At 46.2% G+C, this 20,323-nt stretch overlaps 1 protein-coding gene across 5 annotated transcripts in view; it reads right to left on the bottom strand.

Moving 5' to 3' along the window:
• The window catches only part of Dnm3 (dynamin 3), a 448,226-nt gene that overhangs the window by 295,043 nt on the left and 132,860 nt on the right, over nucleotides 1–20,323 (bottom strand). For all 5 annotated transcript variants that reach the window (XM_042674266.1, XM_042674267.1, XM_042674269.1 and 2 more), the window contains exons 11-12: nucleotides 14,961–15,047; nucleotides 9,184–9,254 (exon numbers count right to left, since the gene is read on the bottom strand). In XM_042674266.1, coding sequence (XP_042530200.1) covers nucleotides 9,184–9,254; nucleotides 14,961–15,047 — 158 coding nt within the window. The remainder of the gene's footprint in view (nucleotides 1–9,183; nucleotides 9,255–14,960; nucleotides 15,048–20,323) is intronic.

Genomic DNA, 20,323 nt, shown 5'->3' with positions numbered 1-20,323 from the left:
TTGATCTTTTTAGGTTTATGCAACACACAAGCCTGGGAAAGACTCTGCTAGAATACTAAAACATAAAACTAAATTAGGTTTATGATTGAGACATGATGACTCTAAAAGTTGATAAGAAGAATACAAAGTTTTGGAAGAAGGAGGAAGAAGAAGAGGAAGAGGATGGGGGGAGAGTAGAAGGATAAGAGTGAGAGACCAAAGGAATAGGAAGAAAACATTCAAAGAGAAAGAAGCCATGATGTTACCTGTGCTCTGCTTACATATTCTCTTCTTAGTGTATATGCATGCACGCGTGTGCACACACACACACACACAAAGATTGTGCTGAGGAAGTGTAAGCCTATTATCAAGTAAGTCTTATAAAGAGTAATTGTTCTGAATTCTCCAAGAGGAGTATCCTTTCAGCCTAATGTGATTTGAGGTGTTTATAGAAATTACGAGATAAATTTTCATTAAAAAAAAAAACCAACTGCTGATAATTAGCAAAACCAGGGAAACAGGGATGAGTTGTGAAATTATGGTAGAATTATATAACCACAGACTCGTGTTTATAAATGATCTTACACACCATTTAATATGGTAGTTGGGTGCTGGGATCCATTTTGGAGAATGTAGCACCCTAAGCAGCACAGAGAGCATCTGGCGTTTCTTTGCTGGCCAACACCATGATGAGACAATGCTTTATAAAACCCCCTTCCGCAGCGCAACAGGCAGCCCGGAGCAGTCTCCCCCAGACACAGCCGCGCTGCTCGGCCTTCAGAGCCCCATCGCCTGCCATGTCTGTAGTGCGCCATGCATCGCTCCTTCCCAATCTCTCGCCTCGCGCCCACACTTCATAGTGTCTCCCTGCAGTCATGTCTGCTCCACCAGGGCCAACGAGACACAATGCATCCTGGGACTGCTACCGCTCTCACCACTGACCTTGCTGAATGCTAGGTTGATGGGAAGTTCATAGGAAGTAGTCATGACGTTTGTTTTGATGCAAGAATTATCTATAGTGAGACTATAAAGTCTGCTAAGGAAAGTTAAATACTATTAAGATGTGAATCATGATCATGTCCTCAGGTAGGTACATTTAGGGATACCCCTAAATATAATTACCTGAATATATAAATATATAATCCAAATATAATTACATAAGTAGAAGGACTGAACTGGCTGGAGCAGAGTAGAGAAGAATAATGAAATAGAGCAGGCTGAAGAGGTCAGGGGCAGATTACACAAGACCTTGGAAACCATGTAATGAGTTTAGACGTTATATTAAAAGTAACAGAGAAGCCCAGAGGAAATGAGAGAGAGCAGCAAAGGAAGGAGGGAGGCTGCTGCGGCAGCCCACGCCAGAGACGACTATGCGAGAAAGATGGCGATAGGAACAAGCTATGGGGACAAAACCAACCGACGCCGATGAAGAGCAGTGAGGTTCGACAGGAGCACGCAGTTACATCACAGTTCTCTTTTGAGCAACTGGTAGTTGGTATTCACAGGGAGTGGCACAAAGAAAGAGGCAATACGCACACACACACACACAGGCACACAATAAGTTTAATTTGGGAATGCGAGGTTGAGGCTTTTGTAGGACACACACACAGAGACCTCCTATAGGAAGCCCAACATGGTGCAAGAACCAGGAAAAATGTTTCAGAGTAGCAATCTAGATTCCGCATCATCAAATAAAATTGGTAACTAGAGCATGCATAGATGGGATTGCTCGGGCATAAGGTACTGAATTAGAAAGGATCTGGATAATGAAGATCTCTTAAAGAAGACCAAGAAGCAAAGACTGGAGTGGAAAAAGGGAGACCAGGAGAAATAGGAGGAAAGCAATCTGAAGCAAAGGACCAGATGGATATCTTCAAAAAGAAGTAGTCTCTGAAGTCAAGTGAAGATCTCGGGATTGTTTTGGACCAAGCAGTGTTAGTAGAGTGATGTGGACACGGGCAGACTAGAGCAGGCTGAAACTCGAAAGAGGTGAGAAAGAAGAATTGAAGTACAGACTGAGCTCAGCTCAGCAGGGGCCGAGCGGTACTGAAGAAACGGAGATCCCTTAGAAACGCAGACTTGATGGCAAATCCCCAGGTGCAGCTCTACGGCTTTTAGAGAGCAGATGTGGAATTAGAAGAAATGTCAGCACCCTATCATCGAGGCAGGGGTGGCGGGAGGGGCGCCCCCCTGCACGGAAAGGAAGGCGTTCGACGCTGACTGCACCCTCGGCCCTGGGGTTCATCTGACAGCGGCTATGCAGTTGCTCCTCTTCTTTCCTTTCCTGGTCACAAGGTCCATCCACAGGCCCACTGCCCCGGGCAGTCACCCAGACTCATGTCCCTTCCACCACAGTGGCGGAAGACAGATGCGGCCACCAAACTAAAACCTCAGTAGATTTAAACGGGAAGCTTATTTCCTCCTCTTATCAGTCACATGTTCACGACTCCAGCCACACAGATTGGTAGCTACTGTCACCGCACCATGCGGAATGAAACCTCCTCATCATCCCAAAAAGTGTCATTGCGTACCGCCACTGTGAGGTGAGAAGTTCACTTAGAACACCGCCTTGATCACCCGCAAAGACTATCGCATACTTGAGATCGCCAAGAAGGAGACTGGCCACACGCTGAGCGTGACCCGTCCCCCCCCCCCCGGGAGCATTGTCGGTCAGCTTCCCTGCGGGGGCTCAGTGCAGTCTCAGACTAAAACTACATGGGAAAACGCTACGGAACTAGGAGGCCTGAGAAGAACCATCACTCATCTGCTCAGATGTACAAGTACAAAATAAGATTTGAGGATGGGGGCTGGGAAGGTGGCTCAGTGGTAGAGTGCTTGCCTTGCATGCATGAGGCCCTGGGTTCGATTCCTCAGCACCACATAAGCAAAAAGAAAAAAAGCCGGAAGTGGCGCTGTGGCGCAAGTGGAAGAGCGCTAGCCTTGAGCTGAAGAGCTGAGGGACAGCACCCAGGCCCAGAGTTCAGGCCCCACAACCAGACCCCCCCCCCCAAAAAATGATTTGAGGATGGAAGCCTACTTGTTTTTTAAAGCGATGATTTAAACAATGGAAGGATCGTTTATCCAAACAGATGCTACACCTATGTCTTTCCAGTCTGCTCAGATTGATTGTTTTATCTGACAATGATCCCAGAAAGCAGCCAAACAACAAACTGATAAACTTGCATGTGACTCAAAAGAAGGACCCTGTTATACTCCGATGACTAAGTTTCGATTCCATAAAAGACAGAACACTCATGTCAAAGAACAGGAGCCAGGAACACGGTTACAATGGAATACAATCTCCCAGTATGGAATACAGGGGGAAAGGCCGTGCGTGCTCTAGGATTCAAATTACTGCCTTTCACAGAGGACTGGGAAGTCTCCTATGAAAGTGACCACACATGGAATTTTCATGGTGCTCAAATGACAAGAGTTGAAATACACACACTGTATCAGTTCAAGTGTGAAAAAACAGGTGTTGAGGCCCAGCACCGCAGACTGAAGCTGGCACTGGTCTCCCGCGTCCAGTATGGAGATCTTATTCCAGCAGGCCATGTCCAGCATTCCTCCGCCTCTTAAACTACTGGACCGCATAAATCTTAGGAACTCGGGGGGGGGGGGGGGGGAGCTGTGTCGTTGGAAATGTCAGGAACTAGAAGAAAATGACCAAGTGCCCAAAAGTTTGAAATGTCCCTTCCCAAAGCATTCAGCTAACACGCCTGTCTTGCTGGAACATCAAGATTTCTGGGAAAAAAGTAAATGGAGGAACAAACATCTTTTTTCCTAAGTAGCAAAAAATCTAGGTATATTATGTAAGAAAATATAATTTAGGTGCTTTTATTTATTTCAAGAAGGAAAAATGACAAATTAAAGCCCTTAAGTCAGGAGCAAAGTTGGGATTTTCATGTGAAATCCTGAACTTGGAGGGTCCGATGTTATAGTTAAAATACTGAGCCTTAGAAGTCAGGAAATTCCAAAGCAAGCTACAGCAAAGCTTACTCAGGCCTTTTACACATGGCACGTATTTTACGCTCCATGTTCAATAAACGACTGAGAGGCTGAGAAAGAAAAATCCACACGCACACGGCAGAAGACATTCTATGATAAAAAGGATTTTAAGAAGGCCCGAACACTATTCTAAAACTAAATATCCTATTCATCTCATTTTAGTGGTTTGTTTTCATATTCAAAAAATTTCTAGAACAAAAAAATCATCCTAGTTGGTTAGAAAAAAATGTGTAAAATACAAAATACATCACCATTCTGCAAACCTGCCAGGGGGACCCCAAGGCAACTCTGAACAGCTCATTAAACAATGCCGATTCCTCCCTCAACCCCAGACCTTCATTTTCTATCTTTGGAACTGAAAAAAAATACTTACATAATTGTCTTCAAATTGGCTTGACTTTTCTTCCTTGATGGAAGCAGCGTCCCCGCCAACTTTAAAATTTATAGCTACAACCATATTTTTTTAATTTTTGAAAGCACAGAAAATACCACAACCCTTCAAAGTGATTTTGAAATGAACATTTCTTCATCTTCAAAACCATCCTGTGTCACACTGAAACATACTCCAACCCAGAACACAAATGGAAAGAACGTTTACCTCTGAGTCTTAGTACACAACATTATCGTCCAGAGTGACTACTAGCGTATTGCCAAAGGGAGGTGGGTTTGATCCGAGCAGGCTGGAAGGAGAGACTGGAAGATGCTGCCGACCTCCATGGACACGTACACTAACAATATGCCGACCTCCATGGACACATACACTAACAATAGGCCGACCTCCATGGACACGTACACTAACAATACGCCGACCTCCATGGACACGTACACTAACAATACGCCGACCTCCATGGACACGTACACTAACAATACGCCGACCTCCATGGACACGTACACTAACAATACGCCGACCTCCATGGACACGTACACTAACAATACGCCGACCTCCATGGACACGTACACTAACAATACGCCGACCTCCATGAACACGTACACTAACAATACGCCAACCTCCATGGACACGTACACTAACAATACGCCAACTTCCATGGACATGTACACTAACAATACTCCGACCTCCATGGACATGTACACTAACAATACGCCGACCTCCATGAGCGTGTACACTAACAATATGCTGACCTCCATGGACACGTACACTAACAATATGCTGACCTCCATGGACACGTACACTAACAATATGCCGACCTCCATGGACACGTACACTAACAATACGCCAACTTCCATGGACATGTACACTAACAATACTCCGACCTCCATGGACATGTACACTAACAATACGCCGACCTCCATGAGCGTGTACACTAACAATATGCTGACCTCCATGGACATGTACACTAACAATATGCTGACCTCCATGGACACGTACACTAACAATATGCCGACCTCCATGGACACGTACACTAACAATACGCCGACCTCCATGAACATGTACACTAACAATACGCCGACCTCCATGAGCGTGTACACTAACAATATGCTGACCTCCATGGACATGTACACTAACAATATGCTCACAAAACCTATCATCTTTGGAAACAGTATGAGCAACTAGAATATTCCAGTAGCAATCTTATGTAAGTTGCTATGCATTTCCTTATGAAGTAAAATAGTACATCTAGGCAACATTCTTGGGTCTGTATGTGTGTACAGGAAGGAAGAGGGGGAGGAGGAGGGGAAGAAGAAAGAGGAGAAAACTAGAGAGGCAGCAGACTAACGAGTTTCCATAGAACGACTGTCTTCTGAAAATATCAACAGGCATTATGTGTTTCATTTGATACACTACACACACACACACACACACACACACACACACACACACACACACACACACGGAAAGGCTAAAATGCCCTGCCAAAATCCTGGGAAAACAAGCAAACTGCTAACTACAGACCAGTCCTTTAACAGAAAGCTTAGCAAGATGAGAGGTAAGAATTGCTGGATTTCTAGAACAGAGTTAACAATTCTTTTTCTCCCAAATATCATGGGGGTAGTTAAAGGAAGCACAGGAAAACACATCAGAAAACCATGTTTGAAAGTATTACATTTTTTTTAAAATCGATGTGCCTTTGAAAACCTAGTAAACTTACAGTTTCTGAAGTAGAAAATATTGAAATTTATTTATAGGGGGGATAAACTCTAGCCCATCAAAAGAGAAAAAAAGGAAAGAAAGTGATGGAGAAAGAGAGGAGGGGAAGGAAGGGAAAAGAGGGAGGGAAATAAGGGAGGGAGGGAGAGAAGGTGGGAAGGAAGGAAGGAAGGAAGGAGGGAAGGTGGGAGGGAGGGAGGGAGGGAAGGACAGAAGGAAGGAAAGAAGGGAGGAGAGAAGGAAGCAGGAAGAGAGGAAGGAAGGAAGGAAGGAAGAGAGGGAGGGAGGGAGGGAGGAAGGAAGGAAGGGAGCGAGAGAAGCAAGGAAGGGAGGAAGGGAGGAAGGGAGGGAGGGAGGGAGGTAGGGAGGGATAGGAGGAGGGACAGAGAGAGGGAGAGATCAAGGAAAAAGAATTTTTTTTGAGGGGGGGGGTCCGGTCATGGGGCCTGAACTCTGGGCCTGGGCGCTGTCCCTCAGCTCTTCAGCTCAAGGTTAGCGCTCTACCACTTGAGCCACAGCACCACTTCCAGTTTTTTGCTTATGTGGTGCTGAGGAATCGAACCCAGGGCCTCATGCATGCAAGGCAGGGGCTCTACCACTGAGCCACTTTCCCAGTCCCAGGAAAAAGAATATTTTTAAAGGGTAAGATTAAAAGCAGGATACTGGTTAGATTCGTGGTACACTTTCCAAAGGGAGGAGATGCCTGCTCCACCGGCCCCCTCAAACTCAACAAGGCAGCCAGCAACATCCCTGTAACTTTAAAGACTTTGCGTCATGCTTGCAACTACATCGGCCCTTTTGAGGAAAAACCTGATATTTGTAAGCCAGAAGGAAAACACCGTGAAGAGCAGTCAGTACTCCTACCATTTCAAATGGAACGCATGGAGGCAGTGTGGCCCAGGCTACGTGGAGCTCACTGACCACTGGAAGATCTGTAAGAAATTCTCAGATCTTTCCAGACGTAGTGTCTGTGGTCTGTGTAATTTTATGAAGGAGAATGGGCAATCCAAACGGCAAGCGCCACGGGGGCTGGGAGAGAGGGCAGGTGTACGTGAAGCACAGTCATGGAAACTGAGGCAGGGCAGGTGTACGTGAAGCACAGTCGTGGAGACTGAGGCAGGGCAGGTGTATGTGAAGCACAGTCGTGGAATCTGAGGCAGGGCAGGTGTATGTGAAGCACAGTCGTGGAGACTGAGGCAGGGCAGGTGTACGTGAAGCACAGTCGTGGAGACTGAGGCAGGGCAGGTGTACGTGAAGCACAGTCGTGGAGACTGAGGCAGGGCAGGTGTATGTGAAGCACAGTCGTGGAGACTGAGGCAGGGCAGGTGTATGTGAAGCACAGTCGTGGAGACTGAGGCAGGGCAGGTGTATGTGAAGCACAGTCATGGAGACTGAGGCAGGGCAGGTGTATGTGAAGCACAGTCGTGGAGACAGGCAGGGCAGGTGTACGTGAAGCACAGTCGTGGAGACTGAGGCAGGGCAGGTGTACGGGAAGCACAGTCGTGGAGACTGAGGCAGGGCAGGTGTACGGGAAGCACAGTCGTGGAGACTGAGGCAGGGCAGGTGTACGGGAAGCACAGTCGTGGAGACTGAGGCAGGGCAGGTGTATGTGAAGCACAGTCGTGGAGACAGGCAGGGCAGGTGTACGGGAAGCACCTGTGTAGCAGAAACCTGGCCGGAGTAGGCAGCTTGGCTAAAAGGACAATTAGACAAGAGAAAAATATTCACCACTATTTGCTAACACGTTTACTAATAATACGTGAGAGAAATCTAAGCTACTCCTTGACAGAAGGAGACACTGAATGCCAAATAGACTGACGCCATCTAGAGACTAGAGAATGAGATCATTTTCTGTTAGGTAAATGGGACACTCCCCGACCAGAAAGGTCTAGAAACTTCTCAGGCTACCATTTTGTTTACATCGCTGTGGTCTACAGACCTGTATCTTCTAAGTTAGGATGTAATAAAAACCAATTAGTTTGACAATCTGTTTGTTGTGCCTTATTTTTTAATTGTCCCTACTCTTAAATAGAGAGTTCAAGTAAAACTCCTAGGCTCATATTTTATCTTTAATATAAAGTAGTCTGCACTTGAAGTTTAAACCACTTGCACTCATTTTAAGAGTTAGAAATGAGATTTTTTTTTAATATAACAAGTTCTGACAACCAGCCAGGAGTTCAGTGTCTTACAAACATCACATGATCAATAATTGACCAAAAATAACTAGCTATAATGTCTATGTGCTAATTACTGTGAGGAATAGCAATAGAGAGATGTATATATAAATTACATGAAAAAGAGAAATTTTTACTAAAAAATGTTCATCCTAACAGATTATATCTGAGTCTAGTTAGGATCTTTTAAGGCCTCTATGTTCCGATTTAAGAAAGTCTAATTGACTTAGAACTTGTAGATTGTACTTAATATTTCAAATTAATGTGAGGAATTCTTCCTTGAAATGTTTTTCTTTTTTAAAACTTATTATCTTTAGGTAGTTGTGCAGAGGACTTGCCACTTAACAAAGCAGTTTATGAGTTTATCCTTTTTATTTTGTCAGTTGTGTGTCTTGAACTCTGGGCCTGGGCACTGTCCCTCAGCTCTTCAGCTCAAGGCTAGCGCTCTACCACTTGAGCCCCAGCGCCACTCCCCGTTTTCTGAGTGGTTTATTGGAGATAAGAGCCTTACAGACTTTCCTGCCTAGACTGGCAGGATCTCAGTCTCCTGAGTAGCTAGGACTACAGGCATGTGCCACCACACCCGGCTATGAGTTTCTCTCAGTGAAGGTCACCCTTTCCCACGTTCTCACCCACCCAACACTTTTTAAGGTGCATCTATTCTCCTTATTGACGGGAGTGCAAGTAAGCTGTGGGTCATATAACAACAGTGAGGGTCTACAGCACAGGGGGCCCTGCGTGCTGCATAATAAAGCCAATATAGAGCTTTATCAAGCGGACAGTGACTGACCAAGGCTAGGGAGGACAGACGCTGTCCTGTCCGAAGGTGGCGGAGTGTAGTAGAAATTCACAGTGTGTGTGGCAGACAAACCAGCGAGAGGAATGCACGTGGCATCAAGTGTTCCCCATGCTTACTTTGCAAAGCCAATGAAGTCTTCATGGTTGGTGTTGATGTAGGAGACTTGAATGTCAATCAACAGCAGCACCTAGAAATCAAACAAACACAAACACTGCTGTGACAATTCATCTTAAAATTTTCCAGACGTTCATTTCAGTACTTGCCTATGAATTATCAGTATTTAATTTCTAGAGTGTCTCCTGATGAGAACCCAGTCACATGACTTTTGTTCATTAGTCATACTTTAGACTCTGAGTCAGCAGGAAGGTAAGTGTGAGGACTCTGCTAACAGAGCCTAGAATGACGCTAATCCCCTAAAATGTAGCCATGATGTCCAGACGAAGGCCACGCATGTGTCTGCTGTGTGAGCTCTTGTTTTCCTCTCCTTTCTCTCCTCTTTAAGCTCACTCTAGGTAACCAGGAGAAGCTCCTCATCAACCAACTCAGACACGCTGTCTGTGAGCAAATGTGGAGCCTCCTTCACGTCGGCAGCCTCATTATCAAACCAAAACAGTAACCACGCTGGGCAGGCGGCGCAAACCACCCAAGAAACAAAGGCAGTAGACTGAGAGTTTGAGATCAGCCTAGACACACAGCAAGCGCCAGACTAGCCTTGGCAAGGAAGGCCTGACTTTATTTAACAGGAAAACAGCAGCTACATCTCCCTCCTTTCCATCGGTGTTAGCACTCACTGTCCTCCGCCACCTTCCGCTGGAATCCTTAGCAGTACTCAGAGCAGAGAGGTGATGGTTACGTTTACATGTCTGGTACGGAGACCATCATTGTGTCCCAGGCCCCACATCAGGGCCTGCGGGAACAACAGGGGACCACAAACAAGCCCAGAAAAAGAAAGGGTTTCTTTTCAGAGATCTTCACCACTTAGCTCCTCTTCCTGCTTTTACTCTGATATCTCGCTTTTCCTAGCATGCTAGGACTTGTTGACAGGGAAAAACATAGGAGAATGGCGTCTAAACGCCTCCAGGACACCACCCTTTGGCTCTGTTCAGTGAGCTTGCAATGACGATGATGAGCACTTTGGGGTGCGAAGGAGACCGCTCTGTACAAACACTGTGGACACTCCAGACGGCTCAGGCTGGGACTGCGCCGCACACACTCGAGTCCCGTTTCTCGTAAGGCTTTCCCACGTTCACTCAACACATACCACCTTCTCAACAAACCTCAAGTCTTGCTTTATCCCTTGAACACATTTTGTGCCTATGTTTTGCTTAGGAAAATTATCTTCACTTTTGCCCTACTTTTTGTAAAGCAGAGAGACATCCCCGGAGCCCAGGATGACTGCTGAGCTGCCGCGCCTGAGCGGCCGCACAACACTCCACCGCCGGAAGTCCTGGGCTTGTCAGAGCCTCATCCAACAGAGCGGGCCGACCCTGCATTGCTGAAACAGGCAGAGGCAATGGCTTCCGATAGGAAAGAGTAAGAACCGGCCAGTGGAGTCGCCTAAGATTGAAATGCTGCTGCACAGCACAGAGGGGGAAATGAGCAGAGCGAGAAGATAACCTTCAGAATGGGGAAAGTATCTGTGCCACCGATTCCTCTGATTCCTCTGATAAGGAATTCGTACTGAGCATAAATAAAGAGCTGAAAAAACGGACACCTAAAGAGCAAATAATCCAATCAATGAAGGGACAAATGAATTGAACAGGCAGCTCTCCTCTCCAATGGCTAACGTCACATGATGTGTACCTTCACCAGAGTCACGACAGGAAGAGCTCGCTCTCTGACGTACTCATCCCACACTTCCCAGCGGCGCTTCCTTGGAAAAACCACCACCAATCACCCTTCCTCCCACCCACGGCCAGGAGCTGTGCTGTGACTCTGTCTCCAGATCATAGCACATGTGTTATACTCTGAGTTTTATGTTGTTGTTGTTTTGGTGTTTCCCAGAAATGTAGTTAATACTTCTCTAACTTTCTGTTTGGTATTTCCTTCCCTCTAGGACTGCAGGACAAGAGCAGACAGGAACAGTGCGACTCTTAGTCCCCATTTTATTTCCAGACCCCAGCGCATTACACATAATAGTGCTCAATAATGCCTCAGCTCTAATGTTGTATCTGCCAAGCTTCAACAACAGTTGGTTTTAAAGGCATCCATTTATTCCCATGTAACTAGTATGTGGCCACTTGTTATTAATTCGTATCCGCTAGCTCCTGCTATGAGACTCTGAGGCCTCACGGCCATATCAGGCATCATCTGACAGGTTCCTGCTGAGAGTTACAACAGAACTTTCCCTAAAAACCCTGAATCCATTCCCACTGCTAAAAATAAAGGCAAGATATGGGGACTGCTGGATCAGTAAGTCCATACTTTTGTCATATTACTGGATATAATTTTAGCTCTTGGAGAAAACTAAAGAGTTGGGAGGAATAATTATCATTAGCTCGGTTATAATATTGTCTCTCTTCTCCCAACAATAAAATAAGATTCTGGTAAATATTATGTTCCCTAAACTATTTGGCCAGGATTTTATACACTGTAATATTTAAATACCAATAAGTTACCGCCAACATAAGGAAGACGTGTCTACATAATTCTCAACACCACCAACCAAAGGTTGTCACAAGAAACTTGGCCACTCACACACAGTAACTTGGACTGCAGGGTAGGAAAACAGGGAAAGAACACATAAAAAGTGATGGCTGTTTTCATTCATATTCCTGGAAACTGGGAGTCTGCGTGCACCCTAGGAAAGGGGCCAGGTCACATGTGCGGCTAAGAAAGAAAACACTATTTTTCCCCCCTCATTTCTCACTTTCTCAGAGTTTCTCCCTGTGATTTCAGGCACAGTTACTGGAGATTTAATTGAAAACCAGTAAAGCTCCTCCTGATAGCAGTAATCACCCTCAACATCAACCACTTCAACATGCAGCTCCATGTATGGAAACAAGAAGAAGGCTCGGTGCACATAGATGCTCCAAACCCTTCTAAGAAAAACAACTCACAGGCGTGTGATTTCCTATGTTGAACTTTGAAGGATCTGCCATAGTTTCCTGAGAAGTAGTTAATAATTTGTCTTTTGTTTTCTTTAAAAGGGGGGAGGGGGCTGTAAGAATGCCTTAAAGGGATTCGGAGTTCATAGAAGCATTAGGAAACAGATCACTGTCTGAGCAGATGCTTCTCAAGTACACACAGCCCAGAGTCCAGAATTCAAATGGGAGATCTACCCAGAGTGACATGCTTCTGGAGGCAGCTGATAGCTGTCAGAGCAAGCAGGGCTTCACTCCGATTCCCTTTCAACAACTGTCCCGTTCCTAATCCCTGGACGGGAGGATGGATTAATTAACACACCATAGTCAGAGATGGAAGACAGTCTCCCCAGAATAAGGCAGCTCTTCCTCATATGTGCATGGATCATACCATTTTGAAGGACAACACCAGGTACAATGGAAATTAATTAAGAGCCGTGATCTATACTTAAATTGCTTCATTTCATCTTCACAAAATGACTGTGTGTTAACTACCCTCACTATTCTAAGGATGAAGGGTGAGAACTGGAGAGCTGGTCAGAGGTTCCCTAAAAATTAAATGGTAGAGCTTGGACTCAAAGTCAAGCTCTCTGAATTCCAAGTCCACCATGTTAGCAATGCCGCCAGTATCCCCCCGACGCGACCACAGCCATCCTGGCTGGTAAGAACCCTGGCTGCCTCCGAGTAACCCTGAGTGGTTCTCCACCCCTGCATATTTTCCCAGCATACTGAGGACAGACAAAAGCAAGAGCGTGTATGTGATTTAGGACTTGACCTGGAGCCCAGGAACGGGCCTGGCTCTTAGCCTGAGAAGAACAACCAAATCCCAGCTTGAAGGAAACCACTCTTATCCTAATCACTCTACAAGACACCACTGTCTAGTTGAAGTCACAACAAGTCACCATAACCATACTGCTGCCAGCCACCAATAAATTGTGCTCTGAGACTGCGTTACTTCAGACGGCACTGTACATCTGCATTTGTCATTTTAGTAAAGACAAAACCTCTGCGAAGACGTCAACCGATTTAGGGATAGTCAAATAATAATCAGACGACTTCCTCAATATTAATTTTACGTTGCATCCCTAAGAGCTAAATCGTTCCTATCGTCATTTGCATATTAAACAATAGCTGGTTTACTCAAGGTCAAGTATGCAGTCTATCTTTAAGAACCTGGGTTTTACAGTCCAGCAATGCCAGGGCAGCAGGCATGGGAAGACCACTTGTTTGGGTTCTGTATCCTGCGCAGGCTTGCTGTCACTGCACGGGTATGTATGTTCTCTCCTGAGTCTGCTTTTCTACTTCCTGTTAGCTATGGGAGTGTGCACGGTAGAGAAGTGAGTATTACCGACGCGGCGATCAGAAGAGGAAGCGAGAGCCCTGCGGCTCAAGCCGAGCAGCGGTGGCCACCACGCCGCGCACGGGGCTCTCCCCCCCCCCCCCCCCCGTGGCCTCCCATCCGCAGGCCTCCACCTCGAGGCCTCGTGGCCTGTCTCTGTGTGCGCATCCCTCTTTCCATCATGGGTTTCTTTTCCTTTCTTGATGGTTTTGCTTCCTTTGCTCTATCGCTCCCTTCCTCCTCTCAGCTCCTCTGAGATTCACGGAAGCTTGAAAAACTAACTCATGGAGGCCAACATCCCAACACCTGTACAGCAGAAAACAGTCCAAGGCCGCGCATGAGCGGCACAAGGGCAGCTGCGGCTCTGTGGAGTCAAGGCTGCCCCACCAGCACCACATGAGCAGCTATGCTGCCAAAGGGAGGAGGATCCCAAGGCCTCGCTACTGTGGAAAGACCACTTGAATGCAACAGTATTTTTTACACAGTCCTTCATGTTTTCAGTGAATTAGCCTCACTTAAAAATCATGTGTCCATGGGGCTGGGAAGGTGGCTCAGTGGTAGAGCGCTTGCCTTGCATGCCTGAGGCCCTGGGTTCGATTCCCCAGCACCACATAAGCAAAAAGAAAAAAGCCGGAAGTGGCGCTGTGGCTCAAGTGGTAGAGCGCTAGCCTTGAGCTGAAGAGCTGAGGGACAGCGCCCAGGCCCACGATCGGACCCAAAAAAAAAAAAAAAAAAAAAATCATGTGTCCAGAACATAAAAGTTTAGAAGACAATTTCATGGCTGCTCCTTGCAAATGACATACACTTAAAAATAGAAATGTTTAAGAGATCACTTCTTGAATGCGGTTTTCAATCAGGGCTTCTATGGATATGCTGACAGAAAGCTGTTCCTGTCGCGTTGACTTGTTTTGTGTAACATTTTGGCTCCTGCGCGTGCGCTCGTTCAGAGCTGGGAGCCACGGGGCCCGGAGGTGGCGGCTCACGCCTCTTATCCTAGCTACTTGGGCGGCTGGGCCCTGTAATGTCAGTATTCCAAGCCAGCCCAGCCAGAACAGTCTGTAAGACCCCATCTCCAAAATAAGCAAAAAGAAGCCCAGCTGGAGGAATGGCTCAAATGGGATAGTGCCATCAGAGCCAGCCGAAGCACAAGGCCATGAATGCAAACCCTGGGGCCATTAAACATCATTACAAGGTCATATAAATGCTAAGCTTGCTGCATGTGATTTTCATGGAAGACGGAAGAAAAAAGTAGTAGAAATCCTACCACTGCATTCAAATTTCACTCTTCTAAATGTTCCTTTTTTTTTTTTTTACATTTTGGCCTGGACAAAATATTAGAATAGTTACACTGTCTATAATTCGTGTCGAAGTAAGCAGAAATAACTGTACCGATCTTTTTCCAGGCGTGGAGACCCGCGGTGCAGGCGGAACTCCCCCTCCCACAGAGCCTGCCGCCAGGGAGCCCTCTTACCTGGTCTTTGGTCTTCCCTTCACGATCGCGAATGTGGTTAGCCACAATTCTTTCTGTTTCCTCACAAAGTCTGGGGAAGTTTGCCAGCTGTCAAGAAAACAGGTCTGAATGTTAACACGGTCTTTGGAACACTAGACTGTAAACAAAAAAGAAGCAGAGCCACATTATGATATGTTACGGAAGATACTCGCTACAACTCTAAAACAATGGCACAGCAGGTTGAATTCCTGTAACGAACAAGAGGGTGAGGGAACAGACCCCCAAGCCACCATCTGCTGGCAACTCCACCTCAAAACCGGCAGAGCTATGCCCTGGAAGCAGAGCGGGAACCGAGATGCTGTCCAGACCTGCTCTGCAGAGCTGGCACTTGAAATCCCAGGGAGACACAGCTGGAGAAGAGGGTGAGGAGGAGTGACTCGCAGACGGGTAACAATCCGAAGAAACCCATCTAATTATGCGCTGCCTGGGGAAGAGCAAAGCACAAACAGCGTAGGTAACTCGGCCAAGACCGCATCATAAACAGTGCGCCATGGCTTCGACTCGGAGCCTGCAGCCTCACCCCTTCGAGCAGGATCCTTCCCATGAACCACCAAGAGACCACCTGAACTTTTAAACAGATTGCAAGGGCACATAGTTTTGTAAAGCTCTAGAAATAATGCATGCCACTTGCGTGCCCACCTAGAGTATGCAGCCAACGGCTCCAAACGCGACTTGCCAAACTGAGTCCATTAATGACTACTGTCTTCAGTCTCCGACAAAGGAGCAGGCCGATGTGAGGGTCGGATCAAAACGCCCAGTGCAGCTGTGTGGAGGGGGCACCTTGCCGAGGATGAAGCCTCGGGGACACGGAGCGGTGAGAGGAGGAAAGTCAGGTCAGTGCCGGCCGGGGTGGGGAGGACGGGCTGAAGCCAAGCCGGGTGTAAACAGAGGAAAGGCTGGTCAATCCTGCAGTCCTGGCACACATAATTCAGGTGGAAACTGACCATGACTTTGGCCAGGATGGACAAAGTAGAGCAGAAGAAATGGAAACAATAGAGACCTCCATGGCTTGTTCCAGGCCAACGGTTACAAATTATGATAGGAAAGCCATTCCACCATATGAGAGTAATGCTTGTGTCTCAGTAAAATAGGCAAATAGTGTGGTTTCATTCATATATGGTCAATAAACACAAGAAAAACAGGAAAGTGGAAAAGTAATCAAAATAATGGAGCTTGTAGGGAAATTGCTCCAATTATTTTTATAAAATGACAGGTCAAAGAAGACTGAGATTAGTTTAAACTTTTTGAAGGAATGTCAATGAGAACAATCTTTCTAGAAAGCAATTTGACAATCTGTAGGAGAATCTCAGAAGTCCACACATGTGCACACATGCACATATTTCAACCTAATTACTCTGCAAAATGATCAATGATAAAGCACTGATCACAGCCACAATGACTGTAAGGTACTAAGTATCCAATGATGTGAAATAAATGAAAGTAGATCGACCCGCCTATGACATGCCAAGGGGTCATCTCAAATCACATTTTCAAATACGATCAAATAAGATGGAAATGTGTCCATAATACAATCCAGAAAGAAAGAAAAATCAGGCTATTAAAGATGAAACTGAACACAAGCATACATAACACATACTACAGTCTCCTTCGACGCCGTAGCGTAAGGCCCTCCCGGGTAGAACTGCAGCCTGCACTCCCCCACACTCGCAGGAAGCAAGAAAAACGCCCGCTGAGAGGCAGCTGCTCGGGTCCCCGGGTATTTCTAGAACAGAATGACCAAGCACAAGATCCCGGGTGTGTGCGTGGCACCTCTGCAGCCAGCTCTGGGCTCTCTCGAACCCTCCAGGCCCTCCCTGAGGAGCGGACGTGGCTCACGTGCAAGCCGTTTCCACAAACCACGCGCGGTGTGCGTGGAGCCTGCACGTCCAAGTATGGATGCGTCCCACGGGGTGAGTCCAGCGCCTCAGAGGCCCGCTTGACACTGAGAACACTCAGAGGCAGAGGAGTCCTTCAGAGAGGAGGAGGGTTGGCAGAGGCCGCAGTGCCCGGCTTGCTGGCGGCGATCTGGCCGCCCGCTCGAGCCCACTCACACCAGGCTGGGACTCGGGACACGCGGTCAGCGGTCACACGCGCGTGGCAGCTGGAGACGAGGGGCGTGCGCTGCGAAGGGGGGAGGGATGCTTCCGAAACGTTCAGGGAGCACACCACAGCACGGGGTGGTTTTTAAAACCACCCCACAGCAGCAGCGTAAATGTTTGTGCAGGCGAGAGACCCCAGTAAGCCAGGGGAAGGCCAAGTGACGGGGTCCCGGCAAACAGTCATCCAAAAATGCCTCCCATCTGCTGTCCTTGGAGAAAGGACCAGGAGAGTGTGTGTGTGGGAGTGTGTAAGGAGAGTGTATGTGAGTGTGCATGCGTGTGTGAGTTGTGTGAGTAAGGAGAGTGTGTGCGTGTGTGGGTGTGAGTGTGTTGCGTGTGTGTGTGTGTGAGTAAGGAGAGTGTGAGTGTGTGTGAATATGTGAGGGTGTGTGATTGTGTGTGTCTGTGTGTGTGAGTGTATGTCTGTGAGTGTGTGTTGTGTGTGTGAGTGTGTGTGGGTGTGAGTGTATGTGAGTGTGTGTCTCTGTGTCTGTGTGTCTGTGTGAGTTGTGTGTGTGTGAGTGTGAGTGTGTGTGAGTGTGTGTGTCTGTGTGTGTGTGAGTATGAGTGCGTATTTCCACGCTTCTATCCCTGGACTCAATTTTACTTGGAAGGAAATCCGCCATAGCCCCTCACTAAAGCTAGGCTGGAGCTCCCAGCTATTCGGGAGACAGAGGTGAGGATCAAGGTCCAGAGCCAACCAATCAATCCCCTGAGACTTTTCTTTCCAATCAATCACTAAAAAGCCAGATGTGGTTGTGTGTCTCAAGTGGAAGCATCAGCACCAGCCTTGAGTAGAAAAGCTAAAGGAGACCAAGACCCTGAGTTGAAGCCCTAGTATGGGGGGGGGGGGGGGAACCATACCATGGAGAGTAGAAAGAAGGCCATTAAAGACACGCAGCAGCATAAATGTGGATGTTACTGAAAGATGGCATCACAATAGGTATCTGCTAGCTGGCTGATCTGGGTTATGAGAACAGAAAACTCAAAAATGTTGGCTTTAATGATGGTTCTCAAATGCGAAGCCCAGTTCTTCCTAGACATGTCCAGGAAGAAGAGAAGACGGTGCCACTGCAGTTCAGCATTATTCCTGCTGAAGCCTCAGCACCCCCCTCCCCCACCGCCCTCCCCTCACCACCCCCCACCACCCCCCCTCCCCCAGCCCCCTTAACTCATGTGGGAGCCACGCTGCCCGGTCTCTGTGGCCTTTTGCTTGTTTGCTTAGTTCAACCTCTCATCTCTCTTCTCTGGTCCAAATTTAAGGTTCAATTGACTTTCTTCAATCATTTAAATCTGTAATTCATTTTTATTCTGGGCACTGAATTAAAAGCCTATGGCGTTATCTTGTTATAAAGCTGATTTATGTCAGGACTGGAGTGATTTTACATACGCTGCATTTGTTTCCATGCTGTTTTCTTAAGGGTAGTTACCCACTGCTTTGAAAACAAGCATGAGAGAAATCCACTTCTCAACAGTATACCTTACTTGGTTGAGGTCTCAATCAAAGACATACTTCAAGTACTAGAAAAACTTTATACATGTGTATCCTGCTTTCATAAGAACAGTTACATAATGCTGGGCACCAGTGGCTCACGCCTGTCATCCTAGCTACTCAGGAGGCTGAAATCTGAGGAGCACGGCTCAAAGCCAGCCCAGGCAAGAAAGTCCATGAGACTCTTATCTCCAATTAACTACCAGAAGACCGGAAGTGGTGCTGTGGGTCAAGTGGTAGAGTGCTCGCCTTGAGCTAAAGAGCTGAGAGACAGCGCTCAGGCTCAGAGTTCAAGCCCCATGACCAAAACAACAACAACAAAAAGAACAGTTATATAAAACTCTATGATTATAGCAATGTGGTTTGAGAGGAGTTTTTTGCTAAGTTATCAAAATTCTAATCATGACTGCCTAAATAATATTGATCTAAAAAACACCATCATTTAAACCTCTACTATTTAAATATTTGATGAATTGATTCATATAAGACCAAGGAACTATGGCTTTTCTATTGGTTATAATAATTTTCTATTTCTTAATTCACATATTAGTCAACTGTCCTCAGCCAGTTCTGTGCTCGGTTCTGCCACTGTACCTGTTCTGTGCTAGGTTCTGCCACTGTACCTGTTCTGTGCTCGGTTCTGCCACTGTACCTGTTCCGTGCTCAGTTCTGCCACTGTACCTGTTCCGTGCTCAGTTCTGCCACTGTACCTGTTCTGTGCTCGGTTCTGTCATTGTACCTGTTATTTAAAACTTTATCATCTTGAGTGGCAGGCTCACAGAAATATTCTTTAGAAAAATACACACACACACACATGTACACATATACACACACAAATGGCTTCACCGGCCATCAAAAGACCTCTCACAGGCTCTCATGATTGAGCTCCTGCTGCCCAGCAAGCATGAATTCAAACCTAATACTTCCAAGAGAAAAGTCCCTTTAGGGTTTAATGCTTGCAGGATAGTGACATTATCAGTCAGAACTGCACATCTGTTAAGTGGTAAATTTCCTGGGCCCAGGTTCTTATTCAAATTATTTGACTATTCCTAAACAATGAAGATGCAATGGTAAAATGATATAGTGTATTTGACGCTCAAACTCGAAACCTGAAGTATTAAATTCTAAGGGAAACTTTAATGACCTATGCCTGAACGAAAGCAACATTACAATTTTTAAAACACAATTTAGAAAACACACTTTAATTATGTGTATTTTTAAGTGTTATTTACGGTAGTATATAATTATTTTGGTGAGACCTCAATATAAAATTTTATCATGGGCCATATTTTTCTCTAGACAGAAAAAATGACTTAAAAGACATTTCTATTCAATAAAAACTACACACTTATAAAATTGACTAAATATTAATTGGATCCTAAGGGCCTGGATATTAGGTTTCTCCGGCAAGCTTTTTTAGTTTCACAAGTAACTAATTCGGTTCCTTAAGCAACACTCAGGTCATTAGGTAACTGTCTGTTCCTAGAGCAATACCAACATCATTGGAGAAACAAACAACACACAGAAAAGAGAAAAACACCTCCCATTCACAAGACCAAATGGCTTCTTGATAGAGGCCTGTTTTTCCCAAAAAGCTATAAACCTTCCACTACTGGCCACGTGTTAGAAACTCGGTTGCAATAATGAGAACACTGTTCACAAATGCATTCACAACATTGATTCCCTTTTTTGTGAATTAACCAGCATCCCCACCCTCAGAGTAATCCCTAGTA

The sequence above is a fragment of the Dipodomys spectabilis genome, unplaced genomic scaffold (assembly GCF_019054845.1).
Source record: "Dipodomys spectabilis isolate Male_0828 unplaced genomic scaffold, ASM1905484v1 ptg000019l, whole genome shotgun sequence".
Lineage (NCBI taxonomy): Eukaryota > Metazoa > Chordata > Mammalia > Rodentia > Heteromyidae > Dipodomys > Dipodomys spectabilis.
The sequence above is the reverse complement of the archived record's forward strand: the minus strand, read 5'-3'. Positions and strand labels throughout refer to the sequence as shown.